General features: G+C 48.1%; 4 protein-coding genes across 6 annotated transcripts in view; 2 read left to right on the forward strand and 2 right to left on the reverse strand.

Annotated features, from left to right (window-relative positions):
* The window catches only part of LOC122383198 (unconventional myosin-XVIIIa-like), a 132715-nt gene extending 131395 nt beyond the window's left edge, over positions 1-1320 (forward strand). For both annotated transcript variants that reach the window (XM_043369362.1, XM_043369363.1), the window contains one exon: positions 439-1320. In XM_043369362.1, coding sequence (XP_043225297.1) covers positions 439-538 — 100 coding nt within the window. In that variant the 3' untranslated portion in view covers positions 539-1320. The remainder of the gene's footprint in view (positions 1-438) is intronic.
* Positions 1321-2046: 726 nt separating this feature from the next.
* Positions 2047-8740, forward strand: LOC122383199 (dnaJ homolog subfamily C member 5-like). 2 transcript variants are annotated; one of them, XM_043369364.1, is made up of 6 exons: positions 2056-2230; positions 3819-3957; positions 4868-5152; positions 5881-5967; positions 6653-6860; positions 7277-8740. In XM_043369364.1, exons 1-6 carry the CDS (start codon positions 2211-2213, stop codon positions 7291-7293), a joined length of 756 nt encoding a protein of 251 aa, XP_043225299.1. In that variant the 5' UTR covers positions 2056-2210; the 3' UTR covers positions 7294-8740. The 2 variants fall into 2 exon arrangements, with proteins under 2 accessions (XP_043225300.1, XP_043225299.1); XM_043369365.1 differs by lacking the exon at positions 5881-5967 and having other exon boundaries at positions 2047-2230.
* Positions 8741-9756: 1016 nt separating this feature from the next.
* LOC122383201 (cuticle protein 7-like) lies at positions 9757-10790 on the reverse strand. The gene is made up of 2 exons (XM_043369366.1): positions 10742-10790; positions 9757-10368 (listed from the first exon to the last, which is right to left on the reverse strand). Exons 1-2 carry the CDS (start codon positions 10745-10747, stop codon positions 9865-9867), a joined length of 510 nt encoding a protein of 169 aa, XP_043225301.1. The 5' UTR covers positions 10748-10790; the 3' UTR covers positions 9757-9864.
* Positions 10791-15541: 4751 nt separating this feature from the next.
* On the reverse strand, positions 15542-16398 carry LOC122383205 (cuticle protein 7-like). Its single transcript, XM_043369371.1, has 2 exons — positions 16242-16398; positions 15542-16037 (listed from the first exon to the last, which is right to left on the reverse strand). The coding sequence occupies exons 1-2, from the start codon at positions 16245-16247 to the stop codon at positions 15633-15635; spliced, it is 411 nt and encodes a 136-aa protein (XP_043225306.1). The 5' UTR covers positions 16248-16398; the 3' UTR covers positions 15542-15632.
* Positions 16399-18516: the final 2118 nt, after the last annotated feature.

An 18516-nucleotide genomic window follows, 5' to 3' on the forward strand; every position in this document is an offset into this window, starting at 1 on the left:
GGATCCGTCTACGATTATGTTTCTGAAGCGGCTGTTATGTAACTATCGAGCCTGTCGCGACGTTAGTCTGTAACTAATGTAACATGAATTCGGATAGATTGTCGATCAAAGGTCTTTTTGCCGATAGGGTTATCTAAAAAGATCTCAATGTGGGTTACCTGCTGCGCAGTCCATCGAACATGCTGAGGCACGTAGCTGCTTTCAGTTCGTTTTGACATGCGGATTCTCTTCTGCAGCTAACTCTTTTTGGTACTGCAGCTCCTATCATAAGTCATTCTGCAATTGAAATGTCAAATGACTACACTACTTCACAGCGTTTGTATGTTGTGAGTCCTTGTCGCTCCTTGACTGGGGCCCCGGCCGTGTCTACTAACCGATCGCTGTGCCCCTGAGGGTGCCACATCACCTCTGACCTCACCGTCTCTCTGTCTCCGGCAGGTCGGCCGGCTCCGAGTCGACGCCGCTGTCGCCGCTCTCCCTCACCTCTGACCCGGAGCTGAGGCCGCGACAGAACGGAGCGCTCGAGTCGGACGCGTGATGCGCCACCGGCCGACCCCGCCCCGGGTCCACATACCGTGATAGGTGGCGCCGCCGCCGCGCGTCCCGGGCCGACCGACGGCTGTGAGCCGCCCCGTGCCGCCCCCGCCCCCGCCCGCGCCCGCCGCCGGCGACAGAGCGCGTGTTTGGCTCCTGTGCGAGTGTCCGCCGCAGCGTCACACACTAACACAGCCCAATAGTGTGTTGCCCCGCACTTATGTCCTTGATTCTCAGGCACCTCCCGCTCCCCGCCCACTCCACCGCCCCCGCCCCCGCCCCCGCCGATGCTGCCACAATCATCGATCGCTGCGGCTTCCCGCTGGCCGATCGGTAGTGCTTCCGACCCCACTATTTATTGTTAGCCCGTTAGTATTCCTGTGGCGTAGCCGAATCCCCATGTGTTGCGCCTCCGCGCCTCCACCAGCCGCTGCATAATCAAAATTCAGGTGTTCTCAAGGAGATATAGTGGCTTGCCAAAGGCTTGTGCAGAGGCCACGGGCTGCGCGGCACGTTTTCTCTCCTCTTTTTGGATCAAAGAGTCGAGATCGAGAACGAGAGTGCTTGTTGCTGATACCACTGATTGCGCTTGCGCTTTTCGACGAATGGATTGTGTTGATTTGTGGTGCGAGTTGATTGCTTGCGCCGGTGTGTGCATTGTATACATATGTGGATGTATTACCAATCGTAACGCATTGTGGATGTTTACAGTTATGACTGTATATCATTGAGTGAAGTGAATATTATAATGATGATTTATGACATGAAAATATATACCTGATTCGTTGAAGCAGTGTTACTGAATGCTGTTGTGGGCGTGGCGGATACTGCGAAGTTGTATCTGCCAACGTGTTTGACGTAACTGAAGTGCACTTTCACTGGCTATGGGAACTGCAAACTCGAGTGTCTGGTAGGAAGGTGTGAAGAAAATAGGTATTAAATGTAATTATATTCAGCTTGGACACACTAGCGGCGGACACCTTCAACAGCTAAGGGGGGGGGGGGGGGGGGGCACTGCCGACTTTTGGTCCCATTCTTTCTATGCAACGTCCATAGGGCTAATGTTAAAATGCCAAAATCAAAGGGGGGCACGGTGCCCTCCCTGTTCCGCCGCATATGCCAGTAGCGGCGGAACACCTTCAATCAAGGGGGGGGGGGGGGCACTGCCGACTTTTGGTCCCATTCTTTCCATGCAACGCCGATAGGGCTAATGTTAAAATGCCAAAATCAAAGGGGAGCACGGTGCCCCGGTGCCCTCCCCGTTCCTCCGCCTATGATGGAAACCCTAGAATTACTGAGGGTTTATGCCCAGAGATGAAATATTTTGCTATCCCAGATGCATTTACTAAACAAGCATATGCTAGATGAAAACTAATGCGCGCGCGACACTCGACAGGTCCCGAAGCACCAATCACCATGATCATAGATGAAATGACTTGTGACGTCACAAAACTGCTGTTTTCCTAAAGGGTATTTGAAAAAGGCTACCTTGTGCTGGGTGGCAAAAACTGCGCACGAAGACAAACATAATTTTGCAGAGGCACGGCGGGCGGCGCCGATCAATGGAGATCTACGGCGATGATAGATAGTTGACAAATTTGATTTAACCAGTATATTTACGATTTTACGCTATCAGATTATTGATCGTAAATCCGTGTGAAATTTGAATTGACAAGATGGACCGACGAAAGCTGTCGTGAGTATCTGCCCTGAGCCTCTGAAATCGATCGAGCTTTCTCTTGCGCCCCGTTATCGTCTGAGTCGCTGTTAAATAATTTTTATGTCTTTTGTGTCATTGAATTGTCTTTTCGATATTGTAACTGATTGGCTAATATATTCATCATTTAATAAGTATGTTATCCTCACATCACAAAGATAAAAGATGGTTTTCGTTTGACACATCTTAGTTTTTTCCGACTGACTTGATTTCTAGACAAGACATATAGGTAGGTACTGATACTAGATCAATCTGCCATTTTTGCATATGTTAACTGCTTTGACAAATAACTTCTCATTTGGAATGAAGGCGCCTTGCTTGAACCGTTTGCCGAGCCTGCAGATGAAAGGCGGAAAATTTAAGAAAATATTTGATAAGAAAAATTTGAAAACAAGAAAACTTGGGATGACCTGCACTGCACCAATTTATGATATGAGTTCAAAGCTTATTTTTCTTTTGAACTAATTGAAAGTATACAGAACTTAATTTAGATGAAGTGCTGCTTCAGTCATTATCATTCTCATGGCAAGTCATGACTCATAGGCATTTTTTAGCACATGCCTGGAGGGAGTCAAAGCAGCTTAGATGACTCTGACTGTCCTGACAGCTGACTCAACTTCCTGGCTGATTGCCATGACTCTAAGTGACTGGCTGTGACCCAGTCTGCAAAGTATGGCAATTTCAACAAGATGTCGTCGGTGCAGGCTTGTTTGGCTGCTGCGGATTTGGTGAGGTGCAGTGTGGATATGGCTTGGTGCGGTGCAGATTTATTGAAGTGCGGTGTGGAATTGACTGAGTGACAGACATGACAGACCAGACGAGATAGATGAGGAAAATCGGAAAAAAACGTTGGAGCTTCGACATCACGTAATTCAGTGTGCTCTCATAATTCAGTGTGCTCCCGGGTCTAAATGAGTGTGGGGTGGTCAGAATGGACTGCCAGTGCTGGTGGTCCCATCAATCACGTGGGATGCCCGTAAGTTCGCACTCTGCACTCTTGCAACTCGAAACGCACCACTCGGCTTTGCGATGCGCCGGCGGTAGTGTGAGGGAAATGAGCACGGCCGATGAGAGGGCCAGAAAATCACCGCTCCGCCGCTGCAAGCTGTCAAATGCAAACAATTTATCGGGTACGTTCGACGCAGCTAAAAGGTTGCGTTGAAAGAATCTGAGTTTGCTGCATTTTGCACTCGGCAGCATTCGTAAACGAGATGCGCTCGGCGTTGCGTTCGGCTCATGTAGCGGGTTCGTGCGTTTTTTTTTTCTGTTTTTGTTCTCTCAGACTACTCTTTGCTGCGGATTTTCCGGCTCTGTTTGAAGGATTGGTGCGGATTTTAAACTTGGGCCGGTGCGCCTCGTCGACCTGCGAGCCTTACTTTGCAGACTGGGCTGTGACTGTGAAACCTTGCTCTGAAGCTATATTTCAATTTTTATCCCTGTGAAATATCTATCCAAAAGGTGGTATGAGTAATGAGTATTCAACCACAGTGATTGAATATCATCCTATTGATCTCATCATAGTTTCTCCTCCCCCTCTAACATATAACATGCAATACCTTTGTTACAGGACTCAGGGAGATTCCTTGTATGAACTGCTCAGCTTACCTAAGACAGCAACTCAGGAAGAAGTAAAGAAGACATACAGAAGATTGGCACTGAAGTTTCATCCTGACAAAAACCCAGACAACCCTGAGGCTGCTGAAAAGGTACCTGGATACAGACATGATTCTACAGGGTGTTTCATAAAGAATGTCAATTTTAAATTTGCCATATTAGTCATATAAAACAATATATTTGCATAATTTTCAGATTCACATACACCAGAAGACTTGGACATTTGATTTTTGTCTGTTCACTTTTCTCTATCTAGACAAACGGTTCCACGACAGCCCCGTGAAGATTATGCACTATCGGGCCCGTCCACGGATATGGCGCACGGCTCGGAGCACTTCTTCGCAGTCCATGGGGGAGTCAACGAAGTCTTGCTCTAAGTCTAAAGCGAACCCTAAAGCGAAGGGTTAACTCTAAGGTGAAGCCGAAACTTTCTCATAAATTTGGAGATGTTCTTGAGGCTTCCGAGCTGTAACACTATCCACGCCTTCTGTTCTTTCGAAAATGGCGTATTAATCATTTGAGCACGGCGAGCCGCGAGGTGAACCCGACATATCCCGTTCTGAAAAAGGAATGACAACAACTTTGGCACTGAATGCTATTTATATAAAATGTCCATCAATTTCCAACAATACTTGAAAGTTTGCACGTGCTAGACACATTTTTTCTTTTTGAACTCCCCAGTTTAAAATTGACATTCATTATGAAACACCCTGTAGATGGACACGGTATAGAAAATATCAACACAGGGCAGAAGGCAGAGCAGAGATGATGAATTGCTAATGGTTATCATGTGAAATGAGCTCAAGCAGCATTATGATTAATGTGAGATATTGAATAAATATCGCATTAATGTTACCTACAACAAATGACTACCTCTAATTCAGTTACAATAGGTGGATGTTTGCCCATTGTCTATGTTGTGCACTGTGCATTCACTGAAATGCACACAGTCCATTTCCACCCCTCTTCTTTCCACCCACCTATTGATCGCCCACCCTTCAGTTCAAGGAGATCAACCGCGCGCACGCCACGCTCAGCGACCCGATCAAGCGCAACATCTACGACAACTACGGCTCGCTGGGGCTGTACATCGCCGAGCAGTTCGGCGAGGAGAACGTCAACACCTACTTCCTGGTGACGTCCGGCTGGTGCCGCGCCCTGTTCGTCTTCTGCGGCGTCATCACCGGCTGCTACCTGTGCTGCTGCTTCTGCTGCTGCTGCAACTTCTGCTGCGGAAAGTGTCGGCCGGCACCGCCCGACGAGTCGGGAGCGTACCATAACCTCAACGTGAGTACAGTCGAGGGGTGTTCACTATGCAGCAATCTGGCTCATTGGGGACTTTAGAAATATCAGTGTATGATGGTTTATTTGTTAATTTTATCAGCGCAGTGTGTAACTGCATTCTTAGTAGTCAGAATGCATGGTAGAATGCTACAGTTTTGCTTGGTTGTCGCATTGATGTGAGGCCATTAATTCTGTTGGTTCTAAGCTTAGTGATGCCAGATGCATTGTAGGCCACTTGCACTTCCTTTGTTTATCATTACTTGCACTTTTCCTCATTGTTTAACTTAATATAGTTTGAGTCAGCACGAAAACGGTTTTATGATAATGCCTGTGTGTGCGCCAGACATGCGAGGCAATGCATTATCTGCATGACAGACCAATAAGCCATCAGCTACTGATCGTTCGCACGATTGTGATGTCAATGTCCCCATTGTATGACATTATTACTTGTTTACTCGTTTGCCTTACCCCTCGTAGTAGCTAAACCTGTCCAACCACAGGCCATTATCAGACACTGATCCCTGTATGCCTCTAATCATGTTGTTAGCAAGCTCGCCTCCACAACTCAGCCCCCCCCCCCCCCCCCCCGGACCCCAGGGGTATGCTCTGCACCATACGTACCGTATCGGCTGCATTTGTCCCCGCCTCAGACCGCATGTAGCTACCCTCTGGAGGCGTCACCTGCCCGTGCACCCCAGTCTAGTCACTGTCTGCTGGCCTGCTCCCCCCAGCCGGAGGGAGGCGCTGTTGTCACCGAACAGCCGCGCTCAGCCGTCAGTGGTCAGCCAGTCGCTGCCCCCGCCGCCGGGGTCGGTAAGGTATCGCAAAATGTCGGGGCTATGTATCATGCCTCTATTTTTTCTTTTTTTAGTATAGTGCATGCATTTCGTACGCCAGACTAGATGCTTTTAAAGCGCTCGTCTTTTCGTTGGTTTTAGTTTTTTGTGATGAATTTGACAGTGTTTGTTCTTGAACACCGCCACCAGTCACAAATGTGCTCTCAGACTGTGGGCTGTGAAGACTGAGCACCTCATGGGCCGTTCCCGCTTTGTAACTATTTTTCTCGCACTGTACCCGGTCTCTGACTGCCCCCTCTCACGCCCCCCCCCCCCCCCCCGGCAGCGTGACGGGAATATGTGACTCTCCTTGTCTATAACCCCCCTTATCTGTGACTCCCCTGATCTGTGACTCCCCTGATCTGTGACTCCCCTGATCTGTGACTCCCCTGATCTGTGACTCTCATGATCTGTGACTCCCCTGATCTGTGACTCCCCTGATCTGTGACTCTCTTAATCTGTGACTGTCCCTCTCACCCGTCGCTGCCCCGACAGGGTGACGGTGATCAATGACTCTCCTGATCTTTGACTACTGATCTGTGACTGTCCCCTTTCACACCGTGCCCGATCTCTGACCGTCCCTCTGTGGGCGCTGCCCCGGTAGGGTGACGGTGATTTGTGACTCCTTATATCTGACCGTCCCTCTCGCTCGGCCCTCCCCCGGTAGGGTGACAATGAGGAGGACGTGGATCTGGAGGCGGGCGCCGCCGAGGAGCCCGTCACCAACCAGCCGCAGGCGTTCGCCATGCCGCCGCCGCCGGCCGCCGCACCCTCCCCGATGGGAGGCGCCAACCAGAGCCAGCCGGGACTGTCGCATCAGTCGAGCAACCCCAACAATCCGTTCACGATGGGCGCTGCCGAGCCGGCCACTGGAGGTGGGTCAGGGGAAGGGTGGTGGTGTGAGCAGTGTCGCTTTGCGGGCTGTGAGAATTGACGCTCATTGCTGTAAGGGCTCAGTCGTAGAGAATGTTTGGTACTTTGCCTTTTTATGATACACTTCGGCTTAAAGAACCTACCTACGGAAAAATTGCTGAACATAAATGGTAAAATCAGCATGAATGAATTCAATTGAATGTAAATGCTGAACACACCATATTATTTTGTATCGGCCTTGGTCAATATGTTTATTTTTGCGCTTACTTGCTGCTAAGTAATGCGAGTTGTAGTAGTTAAAAGAGTGGTTTCATTCAGGATAGCGTCCAAAAAGCCTGATTGCTTTGATTAAGTTCTTGCATAGACACTTTGCTCTCCGTTCGTGGAGGTAAATTTGACACTATCCTCGATGTTCCAGGATACGGTCTGCAGTAATGGCCCGACTCTCTTAATGCGGCTCGCACCTGCTGTGCGGAGGGCGGCGGGCGCCTGACGACCGCCGGCGCCCCGTCCCGGTCTCTTCACACCCTGACACCGCCGCCCGCCGTGAGTCGACCCCGCGCGGGTCCCCGGGCACCCCCACACCGGCATACAGACATCAGTTACAGCGCGGTACAGTTCAGTGTCGATTTACTTTGTTCGGCGACACTGCGCGGTCGAGGTAGGTAGGTAGTGAGGCGGTTTCGAGTCGGTTTGTGTTATTCTATGATTCACATATCCACAGTGGGAGGTTCTGTGTGCGTCACCGGCCGTCTGCCGTGACGTTATAGGAGCTCAGTGTTTGCCGCCGGGCCAGCAGAAAATCGTCGATCGTGTGGACGTGTTGTTGGTGAGAGCAATATTGGATGGCCCGCTGCGCCGCCAAATAGGCCACGTTGAACATTCCCCTCGTAGATCAGGATAAATTAGAAAACTAGGCGGTTTAAACAGGTGCCTAATTGCAAAGACGACGGCACGTAGTTCTTCGTGTTGAATATTGCAATGATTACCTATATTATATTGACAAGGTTGATGTTCTCGATTTCGATCGATTAAAAGTTAATCAACAATTACTAGAAGACCATAAGAACGACCTTACATTAGGTTGTGAGTCTAGTCGAATTTATCGTTTAGCACAGTTTATTGGATTTAAAACTTTGGTACCTTCATTCTGATCTTGACACTTTGTCGGCCCAATCACCCAGGCCAGGCCAGTCTGGTCTGTCTAGTCTGGTCTGGTCTGTGCGGTCTGTGTTCTGACGCGAGTTTCGCACTACCGTCGCGCCCCCTGTATGTATGAGAGGCTCCAGCGCGCGCCGAGCGCCCTAGTGGCCACCGGCGCTGACACGGGCCCGCCGGGTAATCCCCCGCGCCCGCTCCGGTGACCCGGCCGTCTGTTGTCTTCAATCACCGCGGCGTATGAGAGGGCTCGGTGCTAGTGCGCTCCAACTGTCCGCGCTTGTACATTCATTTTGTTGCTACTGTGATGTCATGCGTTTTCGAATCCATGATTATCTTTTCATGTGGGTATTTATTTAGCTATGATAGTGGAGCTGTCGTTTTGTGATTATCCTAGTCGCTTCGATCAGCAGTATTCGGGCTAGTTTTGATCCGATGTATTTGCGAAGCCTCTTCTCGTGTGCGTGATACTTCCAATTCCAGGTATTCTCGTAAATCTCTACCCTAGTCTAGCTTCCGCGGCGTTTTGCCATGCCTGCCTCTCCTCTTAGCTCGACGTTCTTCTTCTCCTTCTAGCCGCTGCCCCGGGAGCTCCCCGCTTCCCTGGCTCGGGGTCGTTTTGCCGTGTCTATTATTTCAAACTCTGGTCGGTAGTCGATGAGCGTGTGTCTGTCTGTGTCTGCCCGTGCCTGTTAATAGACGAATCGCTTTGGCGGCGAGTGAATACTGTGTGGTTCTGAGAAATCCGGCGAGAAAGCTGGCAATGATCGGCGTAAGTGTTCGGATTAAAACTAATGGCGTCATGAAAGGGCACCAGGCTACATAAGTGGTGGCTGAGGATTTTTTATTGGGAGCTTCATGAAGCTGGAGAGCTAAGGATAGGTTATCCTCGATTGGTATTAGTAATGCATCATACACCAGCTTGATCTCCGACACGGTTTTCGGACGACTCCGCTAAAGGTGTATCAAAAAACGGCAATGCTTGAGAATGTTTGTGAAAAACAAAGGGAAAGACGTTGAAGCGGCCACCGCCACAGTGAAATCTACTGGTGCTGTTTGTTGTTTTCGGTTATTTTCATTTTTCTGAAAGGCACCGGACATATGTCTTCTACACGGGTTCGGTTTGGATTACCTTCGTCAAAAATGGTCGCAGAGCCGCGGTTATGGCGGCATCGTGTTTGCCATGCTCAGGCTCGTCGAACGATATGCTTTTTGGTTGGTTAAGGTCAACTTAGGGTGTTGACCTCAGGTCAAGGTCATAGCCTCTCAGGTCACGAAGTTGATTGATGGAGGTCGTATCGCGTCACATCGCGAGGTTGGTCGATGGAGGTTGAACTCTGAGGTTGGTTGAGGTTGAGGACTGACCTGACCTCAGGTGACTCTCAGGAAAAAAATATGAGATATACATACAAGTCGTGAAAACTGGGGTGTTAATAAATCCGGTAAGTTTTATCTCCCTGTGAAAGCTCCTCTTGCACTGAGGAAGTTGCAAAGTTGCGACATTTTAGGGCCGTGCAGAGCTTCTATGTATTATATTTTCACGGGTCAGTGACCTAACCTGACATGAAAATACGGTTTGTAGGTATCACAAGATGTGGCTTAAATCAAAGGTCATTTGTGAAAAATTGCAGCTCTCTATCCCCGGTGCTTCCGAGCACTCGCTGAAAAACGTCAAGGGGGTGACACCCAGTGACCCGCCCCCACTTCTCGGCCGTCGAGGTTTAATATAGGCAAAGTTTAATAACGTCCACAGCGTACTCATGTATTATGAAAAATACGACAGGTACAGTTGTTCACATTCACAATAAATATCACAACACAAACACGAAATGCCGCATTGCAGTCAATTTAGTAGGCGGGCTTGTAGACCGGGGCAGGCTTGTAGGGAGCCGGAGCGGGCTTGTAGGGGGCGGGGGCCGGCTTGTAGGGGGCGGGCTTGTAGGCCGGGGCCGGGTGGTACTCGGGGTACTGGGCCTCGCCCTCGTAGGTGACCTCGGCGTTGAATCCGCCGTAGTGGTCGGCGACGTACTTGACGTGCTGGGTGCGGCCGTCGGGCAGAGCCACCGAGTAGTAGCCCTGGGTGTTGTGGCCGTCGCTCTCCTCCTTCTTGGCGAAGTTGGTGCCCGTGTAGTGGTCGTTGACGGCGTAGTCGTAGGCGAACGGCTTGGGCTCCTCCTTGTACTGGGGCTCCGGGTGGTAGGGGGCCGGCTTGTAGGCCGGGGCCGGGTGGTAGGGGGCCGGCTTGTAGGGAGCCGGGGCCGGGTGGTACGGAGCCGGGGCGGGCTTGTAGACGGGAGATTCCGGGGCCGGCGCGGCGGCAGCCACGGCCAGGACGGCGGCAACGATGAAGACCTGAAACATGATACACAGTCGAAATTTAATACATTTATGGATCGACGGCATTGGATTGAACAAAACTACTGTTTCTTTGCAAATATGAATTCTGTTTTTTTTTTAATGTTGCAATCTTTTTAGCTCATAAATATCTCTACATTCGGCGGTCAGAAAACTAGGCACTTTTCTTGGCGCAAAGGCACTTCTAAACATCACTGTCGCCACGTCAGGTCACTGCACGACACTGCACTGCTCGCCGCGGTCCGCTGTGCTGGTCTGAGGCCGGCCGGCTGACCCCGGTCCCAGCGGTGGAGTCGGCCACTGTACCGCCGCCAGCCGCCAGCGACGCTCGCCACACGGGGGACACGGACAGCTGCACGTGCGGCCGTACCTTCATGGTGGTGCGGTGTGATCCGGGGTGGAGCAGAACTGGTGCCGAGCCGTGCCGCCGCCGCCGTTATATAGGTGGTCCGGACGGCGGGGGTCACGGCCGCGGCGCTCCGGCGGTGCCGCTGTAGAGAAGGGGGCCAGTGTCGCCGGGTGGGGCAGAGCAGGGCGCCGACAGTTGTAGGGCATGGGGCACCATCAGCCTAGGGCAGGGCACTGCGAGCTCCGAACGGCAGTATATATGGGAGTTTATTATTGCCCTCGCCAGACCTACCTGTTTTCTGCGTTCGAACCGGCCGATGGGGGATGGGGGAGGAACATCTTGCCGTTTCGCCCCAGTTGCGCTAGGTATGGATTCAGAGAAAATAAGCGCGTGTGCCGTTAATATACGTAGCGATTAATACCCAATTTTAATGTCACATGGCAGCCAGTGACCTCTAAGTCAACTCAAATGTCCCAAGGTACGGGTTAGGTCTTTATTGAATGAATTCGCTTAAATAGTTGCAGAACCTCGATTTTGTGTTATTAATGGCCAGTCGCGTCAAGTGATTTTTTTTTTTGGGGGGGGGGGGCGAAGTCAACTTAGTGTGTTGTGTTGAACTTTGCCAACATATGGTGTTGACCTTATGTCAAGGCTGGGTCAGGGCCGCCGAGGTCACAAAACTCGTCGAGACAGGTCGTATTGGACACGATTCGCTTTGGCAGGTCTTTCCAAGTCCATTGGTGGCTTTCCCGACTCCCCAGCTTAATTTGATCGGGATTTATTGACGAAAAATTTCGATGACCTGAGTAACGTCATATATGACGTCACGTAAGGTCAGCAATGCAACTATCAAGCATCAGACCTTGCCAGGACTCAGGAGTGTGTTCAATCGCGATTCCATGTCCTTGAGATAGTTTTGAACCATTCTCGGTGCCGAAATAGCAGTTTGCATATTTTCCCCATTGACTGATAATGGTGAGATCACGTAACGGACCTAAACCCAGGTGCACTTTATGAAACCTTCGTGAAATACGAGTTTAGAGCACTTGGGAGTTCACGAAGTCCTGAAAGTTCCATCTCCCTGCGAAAGATTCTCTAACACTGAAGGCTTTGCGAGGTTGCGACATTTTAGGACCGTACAGAGGTTCACTTATGACGTCATAGACCAGTGACCCGACCTGACCTGAAATTGCGGTTGGTATCGCAAGATCCGGCTTGAATCAAAGGTCGGATGTGCCGACTTCCAGCTATCTAAATCCAGCGCTATCTCCGTGGGTGGCACCCACCCCGCTCCCTCGGTCTGAGAGGGTTACCTAATCAGCTACTTTTTACTCTTACCTACTCTTATCTTAGTCTTCTCTTTCTACACTCTGTACTGGTGTGGCGTGTGCAGGGCCCAGATGTCTATGCCACGATATATTTTCATAATCATAACTTATCTGCTGTGTCCTTTATGTGCAATAACAAACAAGGAGTTGATGGCCAGCGGCTAGCTGGGAGGTCAGTTGAGGTCAGTTGAGTTTATAAACATTTTTGTCAATAATGTTTGCAAGGAGAAAGCTAGTGCGCTGTAGGTATATGATCTCAATGTGCTCGTGTTGCTGCGACGCATATTGACTGATTTGCAACATGACCTTCGACTTTTTTACATTTGACCTTTTTTATTCGACGAGTTTCATTGAGAGGAATGTAATGATAGTGAATAGAATGTAATGTAATGAATGTAATGATAGCAAAATAGATTTGACGGGTAAAATTTGAGTTAAAAAACGGCAGCTGCGAAAAGTGATGATCCTTGATTTTTCTGAACTCTTTACGAAAGGCGGTTCACCTAGCGTGAAATCTGTCGACAAATTACGGGAAGGTTTGTCATTGAACTACCGATTCCCTTTTTTTTGCCCATCTACAGGGTGTCCAGAAAAAACGGATACTATTATTTTTTGCTGTAGGTAATTCCAAAAATAAACACCGCACATTTTAAAATGGTACATGCTTGTATTCGCAAAAATATGGCAAAACAGACAGCAGGTGCCACATGACATGTAAACCCTTTGGTCAGTCACGGCAGCTCCTCAAAGCAGATTCTCAATGTGAGCGGCCTTCCGGCGGATCAGCTCCAGCCAAGGGCGGCGCCACCGTGGGGGCAGTGGGGGCAGACTGCCCCCACTGGCAGGAGGCCGTGGGGGCAAGACTATGTTTTTGCCCCCACAAAATTTGGCTGATGTTGAAAAGGGAACAGAAGACCGGTGCAACATTCATGATAGGCGGTTAATAACATAATAGTACGCCTGTTTTTGACCGTCCCCGTATCAAGTGCATCAGCAAAACGTTCGTTCTCGGACCGTCTGTCGCATATCTCCTACTCCCACTCATTCTTCTACTCTTTTTCATTTGCACCAGAAGGCTGCCCTCGAGCTTGACCTCGAGGAGGTTGAGAGGCAGCTGGTCAAAAGTCGGCCAGAGAAGAGATCTTTTGGGAAACCTTAGACTGAGACTGAGCTCAGGAAGGTGTGACAAAATGTGATGGGTGATCCTGGTTATCTGGAAATGTGTGTGGGTCGCCCTAATGGAGCTTATTCTGGTATCAATCGTGTGTGAGAAATCGCACATATACATACGTACTACGGGAAAAAGAGAACTAGGTACTTACTAACTATTGTTTGGAGGAATAGACCATTTTACATCTCAACGAACAACATAACGTTTTCACAGGTTTGTGTCTCGCAATCTAGTTTTATAGTTTTATTTGCTCGCGACCTTTTAACCCGGCCGGGCCCGGGGGTAATCCCAACCACCGCAGCCCGGGGGTAGCCCCCCTCCCCCCACCTGTCTAACTCCGTAAATAAGGCAGCTACGTAAACAAAAATGGTACCAAATGAAAGATATCTACGAGAAGATTCTTAAAACCCCTAAACCTTTTGACCTCAGGTAAATTTTTAAGGCCAGAAGTCAATGTCAAAGGCAAAAACCGGCACTTTTGTATAGTGGTCTCAAAGTACGTGTTCCAGAGGACGGCATGGTGCATAAAACCGGCTAAAATGCAGATGTTAAACGAAAGACGAGAGTCTGGAATTCCCATGATGTGCATAACATTCAAATTCAAGGTCACGGTCATGCTCAAAATTGGCCACAAACTTTGCACATTTTTCTTATACTTTTTCTCTTTCACTTATTCAAGTCAGGCATAATACCTATATTAAGACACGTTTTGCAATCCTGAGGCTCTAAACGAATGCTTACGCTTAGAGCAAAATGGATGCCAGAATCGTGATCAGCGGCTACGAAATAATCACAAACGACCTTTCATGTGTCAAAGTCAACCAAAGGTCATTCGAGGTCACATGAGGTCAACATAAAACTTGACCTTTTCAAAACAATATATATGTCATTCGACGCGACTCGACGAGACGAATGCGAAGATATCTCTGCCGTAGCATCATTTTTGTTGAAGTTATTTGCGAAAAAAAAACTAAAGCCCCAGCTCGGGGTCGTTGACCTGATCTCTGACCTCAGGTCACCAAAGTTACTTAAGTATTTTTTATCGGTCAAATGCTACACAACCACGCTCGTAATTTGTCTTTATCTCTAAAACTCTATTTTTTGGCAGGTGGTTGAAGTTCACGTCTGTGGCGCCGAAGTTTGCCTGGAGAAATCGGCCCTGAGACGTTATCAAGGAGGCTATGTCCAATTTTGTTGCTTCAAAAAATGTTAAATTAATGGGTGATAAGGTACAGCAAATTTTGGCTTTCTATCCCTAAGCGTTCGTGAGGCATCGCAAATATTCGCCAGGGGGAGGCGAAAAACGCCCCCCCCCCTCTCTTCCGCGCGGGCCCGCGAGGGTTAATGGTTCAGCTCAATACGAAATGCATGAAACCTGAAACCATAATAGTTTTGAATAGCAACATCTAGGGGCAAGGTGCTCATGGATTTTGCAGATCGGCGTATCAGACAACAGTCGGGTCACCTCAATCTTGCCCCCACTGGCGAAAATGCGTGGCGCCGCCACTGGCTCCAGCACTAGCACAGTCTGCAGATGACTGATGTCATGTTGACCATCTCGGAGGGCAGGCAGACAACTTTCCAACGACGTATTACAGCGCGCATGAGTTTTGCCACATCTTGCACTACAAGCACATGAAGTTGGAAAGAAATCGGCACGTGCGTTAAAGGAAATAGTTCACTTTCACGAAATTATTTTTTTGCAACGGATTTATGATTTTTTATGTTCAAAATAATCAGCAAAGAAAATAAAACCTTTTTATAACAAAATATTCTTTTCTATATTTTGATATAGGAAGAACTTTTCAGTTTCTGTAAGGCACACGCGATCCAGTATGAAAAGAGCATGGGTCCCGAAAATTCTTCAGAAACAGAGAAATTATCGCAGCCACCGGCATTTGGGCGATCTGCTCGATCTGATAATGTTCCCCTGAATGTCCTAATTGATCAGTACGAGAATTTCTCTAGAGTTCTCGTAGATAATTTCTCTAGTTTCTGAAGAATTTTCGGGACCCAATGCTACTTAATTTCCGTAGTATCTTTTTTCCTGGACACCCTGTACATATGTTCTTTTAGGGCCTACCCAGGTACGGCGTCGGAATCTACCGGCCTCAGTCCGGAAAATCGCAGAATGTAACTTTTTTATGACCTTCATTAGCTAAAGTATTCACATTGAAGAAGATTACCTACATTCTTTCGAAAGTGGTCGCTGAGAGCTATCGTGTCCACTGTCCATTGAACTTGTTTTGCGCTTTTCTGACCCCTTTGCATTTGATATAATCGTCGAGGGTATTTTCGCCCCCTTCACCGTGCCGAGGTTGGTTTTTGCATATTTTATTTAGCGCAGGACGAGAACATTTGGACAATAAATAATGTTGCACTCATTCCTAACATTAAAAATCGAATTCACCGTTTATTGGTACTTAGGCGCAGGCTTGTAGGGGGCAGGAGCGGGCTTGTAGGCCGGGGCCGGGTGGTACTCGGGATAGTTCGCCTCGCCCTCGTAGGTGACCTCGGCATTGAATCCGTTAGTATGATCGGCGGTATACTTGACGGTCTGGGTGCGGCCGTCGGGCAGAGCCACGGTGTAGGAACCCTCGGCGTTATGGCCGTCGCTCTTCTCATTCTGGGCGAAATTAGTGCCGGTGTACTTGTCGTCGACGGCGTAATCGAAGGCGTACGGCTTGGGCTCCTCCTTGTACTGGGGCTCCGGGTGGTAGGGGGCCGGCTTGTAGGCCGGGGCCGGGCGGTAGGACGGCGGGTTCTCCGGAGCCGGGGCACCGGCGGCCACGGCCAGGACGGCGGCAACGATGAACACCTGGAAAAAAGAACGGGAACAAAGTCAGTGGGCAACCATGACAGAAGATGGAAATAGTTATACAATTAGCTATTAACATGTAAACCGGTCTTGGTGATATTCCGGATTTTGTTGTCATGAAAGTCTAGAATTTCGAGGCTTTATATCCGGTCATAAGATTTGCCTTTCTCAAGTCTCAAACGCTTTCGTTAGTTTTTGTGTTACCTTCATGTCTGGAGTGAGTTGTTTCGACTGTTGTCTCGGCTGAACTGATATCGGTCAAGAGTGAGAGGCGGCTTATATAGATCGGTGTTTCCGACCACCTGTCATTAGGCCGGAGGGTTTGACCGACAGTGTTAACCACCAAGGATAAATAACCACAACGAACGAATCACTAACCCAATGTTAGAGATAGAGCCTTTACTTTCCAGCCGTTAATGTCCTTGGTTGGCTGTGCTGGCAATTTACCGGAATGACAGCTAATAATTGATCGGGATGATATTCGTCGGTTATACTTGACCTTTAGAATCTGAGTCTGATTAGATTTGCAATGCATAAATATCTAATATAAATATCTAAGTACCTATCTATCTAAGAAGTATCTAAGTAGTAATGATATCTAAGTAAGTGAATATCATAAATATCTAAGTACGGTATTACTGCTGAGGATATTGACACGTAACACCCAACAATGTTCGGAAAAGAAACATTAAATCCGATTTCAATGTGCCGATGAATATGATTTTCAGATGCATGTTTTACCTAGCTCTCGATTGTTTGTCCAGATCTGTTGAATCCGTCCCAATCACTAAAGCATCGCCTCCGTGATTTAAATTTAAATCACTAACGTCGGTGATGGCTCTTAGCCGAGGCCGAGATTGGGGCCGACTTCACATGGCTTTCACAATCCGATGAGCATTTTGGTAATAATTGTTCAATGTTCAGAATGTTTTCATAGTTATTTTCACACTCATCATAGTGTTTATTCATCTTCTGGCGTCTTCTGGCAAAAACAAACGAATTTTTATGAATTCAGGGAAACCTTTGTTTAATATTATATGGACTCATGTCAGTTCAAAATATACAAACCACCAAATAAGGTTATGGACGTACCGCAAAGGCACGACCATATTTAACGATAAGGTCTTGCAAAGGTCAAGGTAAGGTCAAGGGTGAGAACTGCAAGCTTCTACATTATCGGCTTTGGAGCGCAGTTGGCGAAAAATAGACTGAGACTGATTACCCAAACTGCGTTCTTAGCCAACGAGCCGCTGGGGAGGGGGCATAAAGTTGCCCCCTTTACGTTTTGTAAAATATCTTCGAAACCTGATAAGCTGCAAACGTGATACCTGGCATATCTTCAAATGAATACCTAGGCAATGTTTGAGGAAAGTTTGGTGGTTGTAGCACTTAAGATGACGTCACAGTGACGTCAAATTTTTTTGTCGTTTTCCGATATGGACCGTTTCTGAGTGATGTCGCTGAGCATGAAATTCAACTGAAAATGAACTAGACAGCACCTACTGTCATCCTAAAACATCTAAGTACACTTTCAACTAGTTTCTGACCGATAATCGGTCCTTTATATTCGGTCTCATATATTGGATATATTGTGAGGAAACACTGAGAGTCGCAAATCTATAATTTGACTTCTGACGTCACTGTGACGTCATTTTAAATGAGATGGACACCAAATTTGGACACGACCTTGGCTAGGTATTCAGGGAAATGTGTGCAAAGTTTCGCATCTCTTTCTCTTCGCGTTGCGACAATATCGTCGCAGAAGTAAAAGGGGGAACTATATGCTCCCTCCCCCCCCCCCCCCAGCGGCCGGTGGGTGGCTCGGAGGCCCAGCGGCCGCCGGGTTTGGCTACTAAAACAAGATGTATTACAAACAATGGCATGCAAAGGTCAAGGTCAAGCTCAGGTCAGGTCCCCAAAGACGAACCATGGACTATGGAGTAGGATATATGCGACACATGTTGTATGGGTCATTTTATTCTTAAGAGCTTAATGAGCATAGCATACTGAATTAGTGACTGATAAAGCCATATTAGGATGGAGTTCAGCTGGAGGTCAGGTCAAGTAAGGTGGAATTTTAAAATTAATAAGACCCAAAAAAGTGTCTTGCAGTCTATCGGATGCTGTTTTTCATGTCAAATAGAATAGTGCTATTTGTGTTCCCGTTCAAGGTCTACAAATACCCTTTTTATTCGGTGCGTCGTGACTTAATTAAACATGCATTAAAGGGACCCTCCCACCTTCAAAAAAGTTAATGAATTGGCATGAAAGTGTTGTCGCTCGGTTCAGAAAGAGCAAAAACGAATATCTACCAAATTTCATCGAAAAATATTCACCGGTTTTCAAGATATTAGACTTTTACTTTTGTTTACTTTTTGGGATCTCCGCTGTTCCTAGCGACTTTATTTGAAAGTGCGGCATTTGTTGCGCGCAAAGCAGCATATACCACCGCGTGCTACAAAACGTTTTAGTCAAACAT

The sequence above is a fragment of the Amphibalanus amphitrite genome, unplaced genomic scaffold (genome assembly GCF_019059575.1).
Source record: "Amphibalanus amphitrite isolate SeventyFive unplaced genomic scaffold, NRLGWU_Aamphi_draft 000158F_arrow, whole genome shotgun sequence".
NCBI classification, from domain to species: Eukaryota; Metazoa; Arthropoda; class Thecostraca; order Balanomorpha; family Balanidae; genus Amphibalanus; species Amphibalanus amphitrite.

Bases quoted from the DNA above. Each gene is read 5' to 3' on its own strand.
- LOC122383199 (XM_043369364.1), top strand. From the start codon at position 2,211: ATGGACCGACGAAAGCTGTC. The intron at 5,153-5,880 runs GTGAGTACAGTC...TGCTCCCCCCAG, and splicing joins GAGCGTACCATAACCTCAAC to CCGGAGGGAGGCGCTGTTGT. The intron at 5,968-6,652 runs GTATCGCAAAAT...CTCCCCCGGTAG, and splicing joins CCGCCGCCGGGGTCGGTAAG to GGTGACAATGAGGAGGACGT.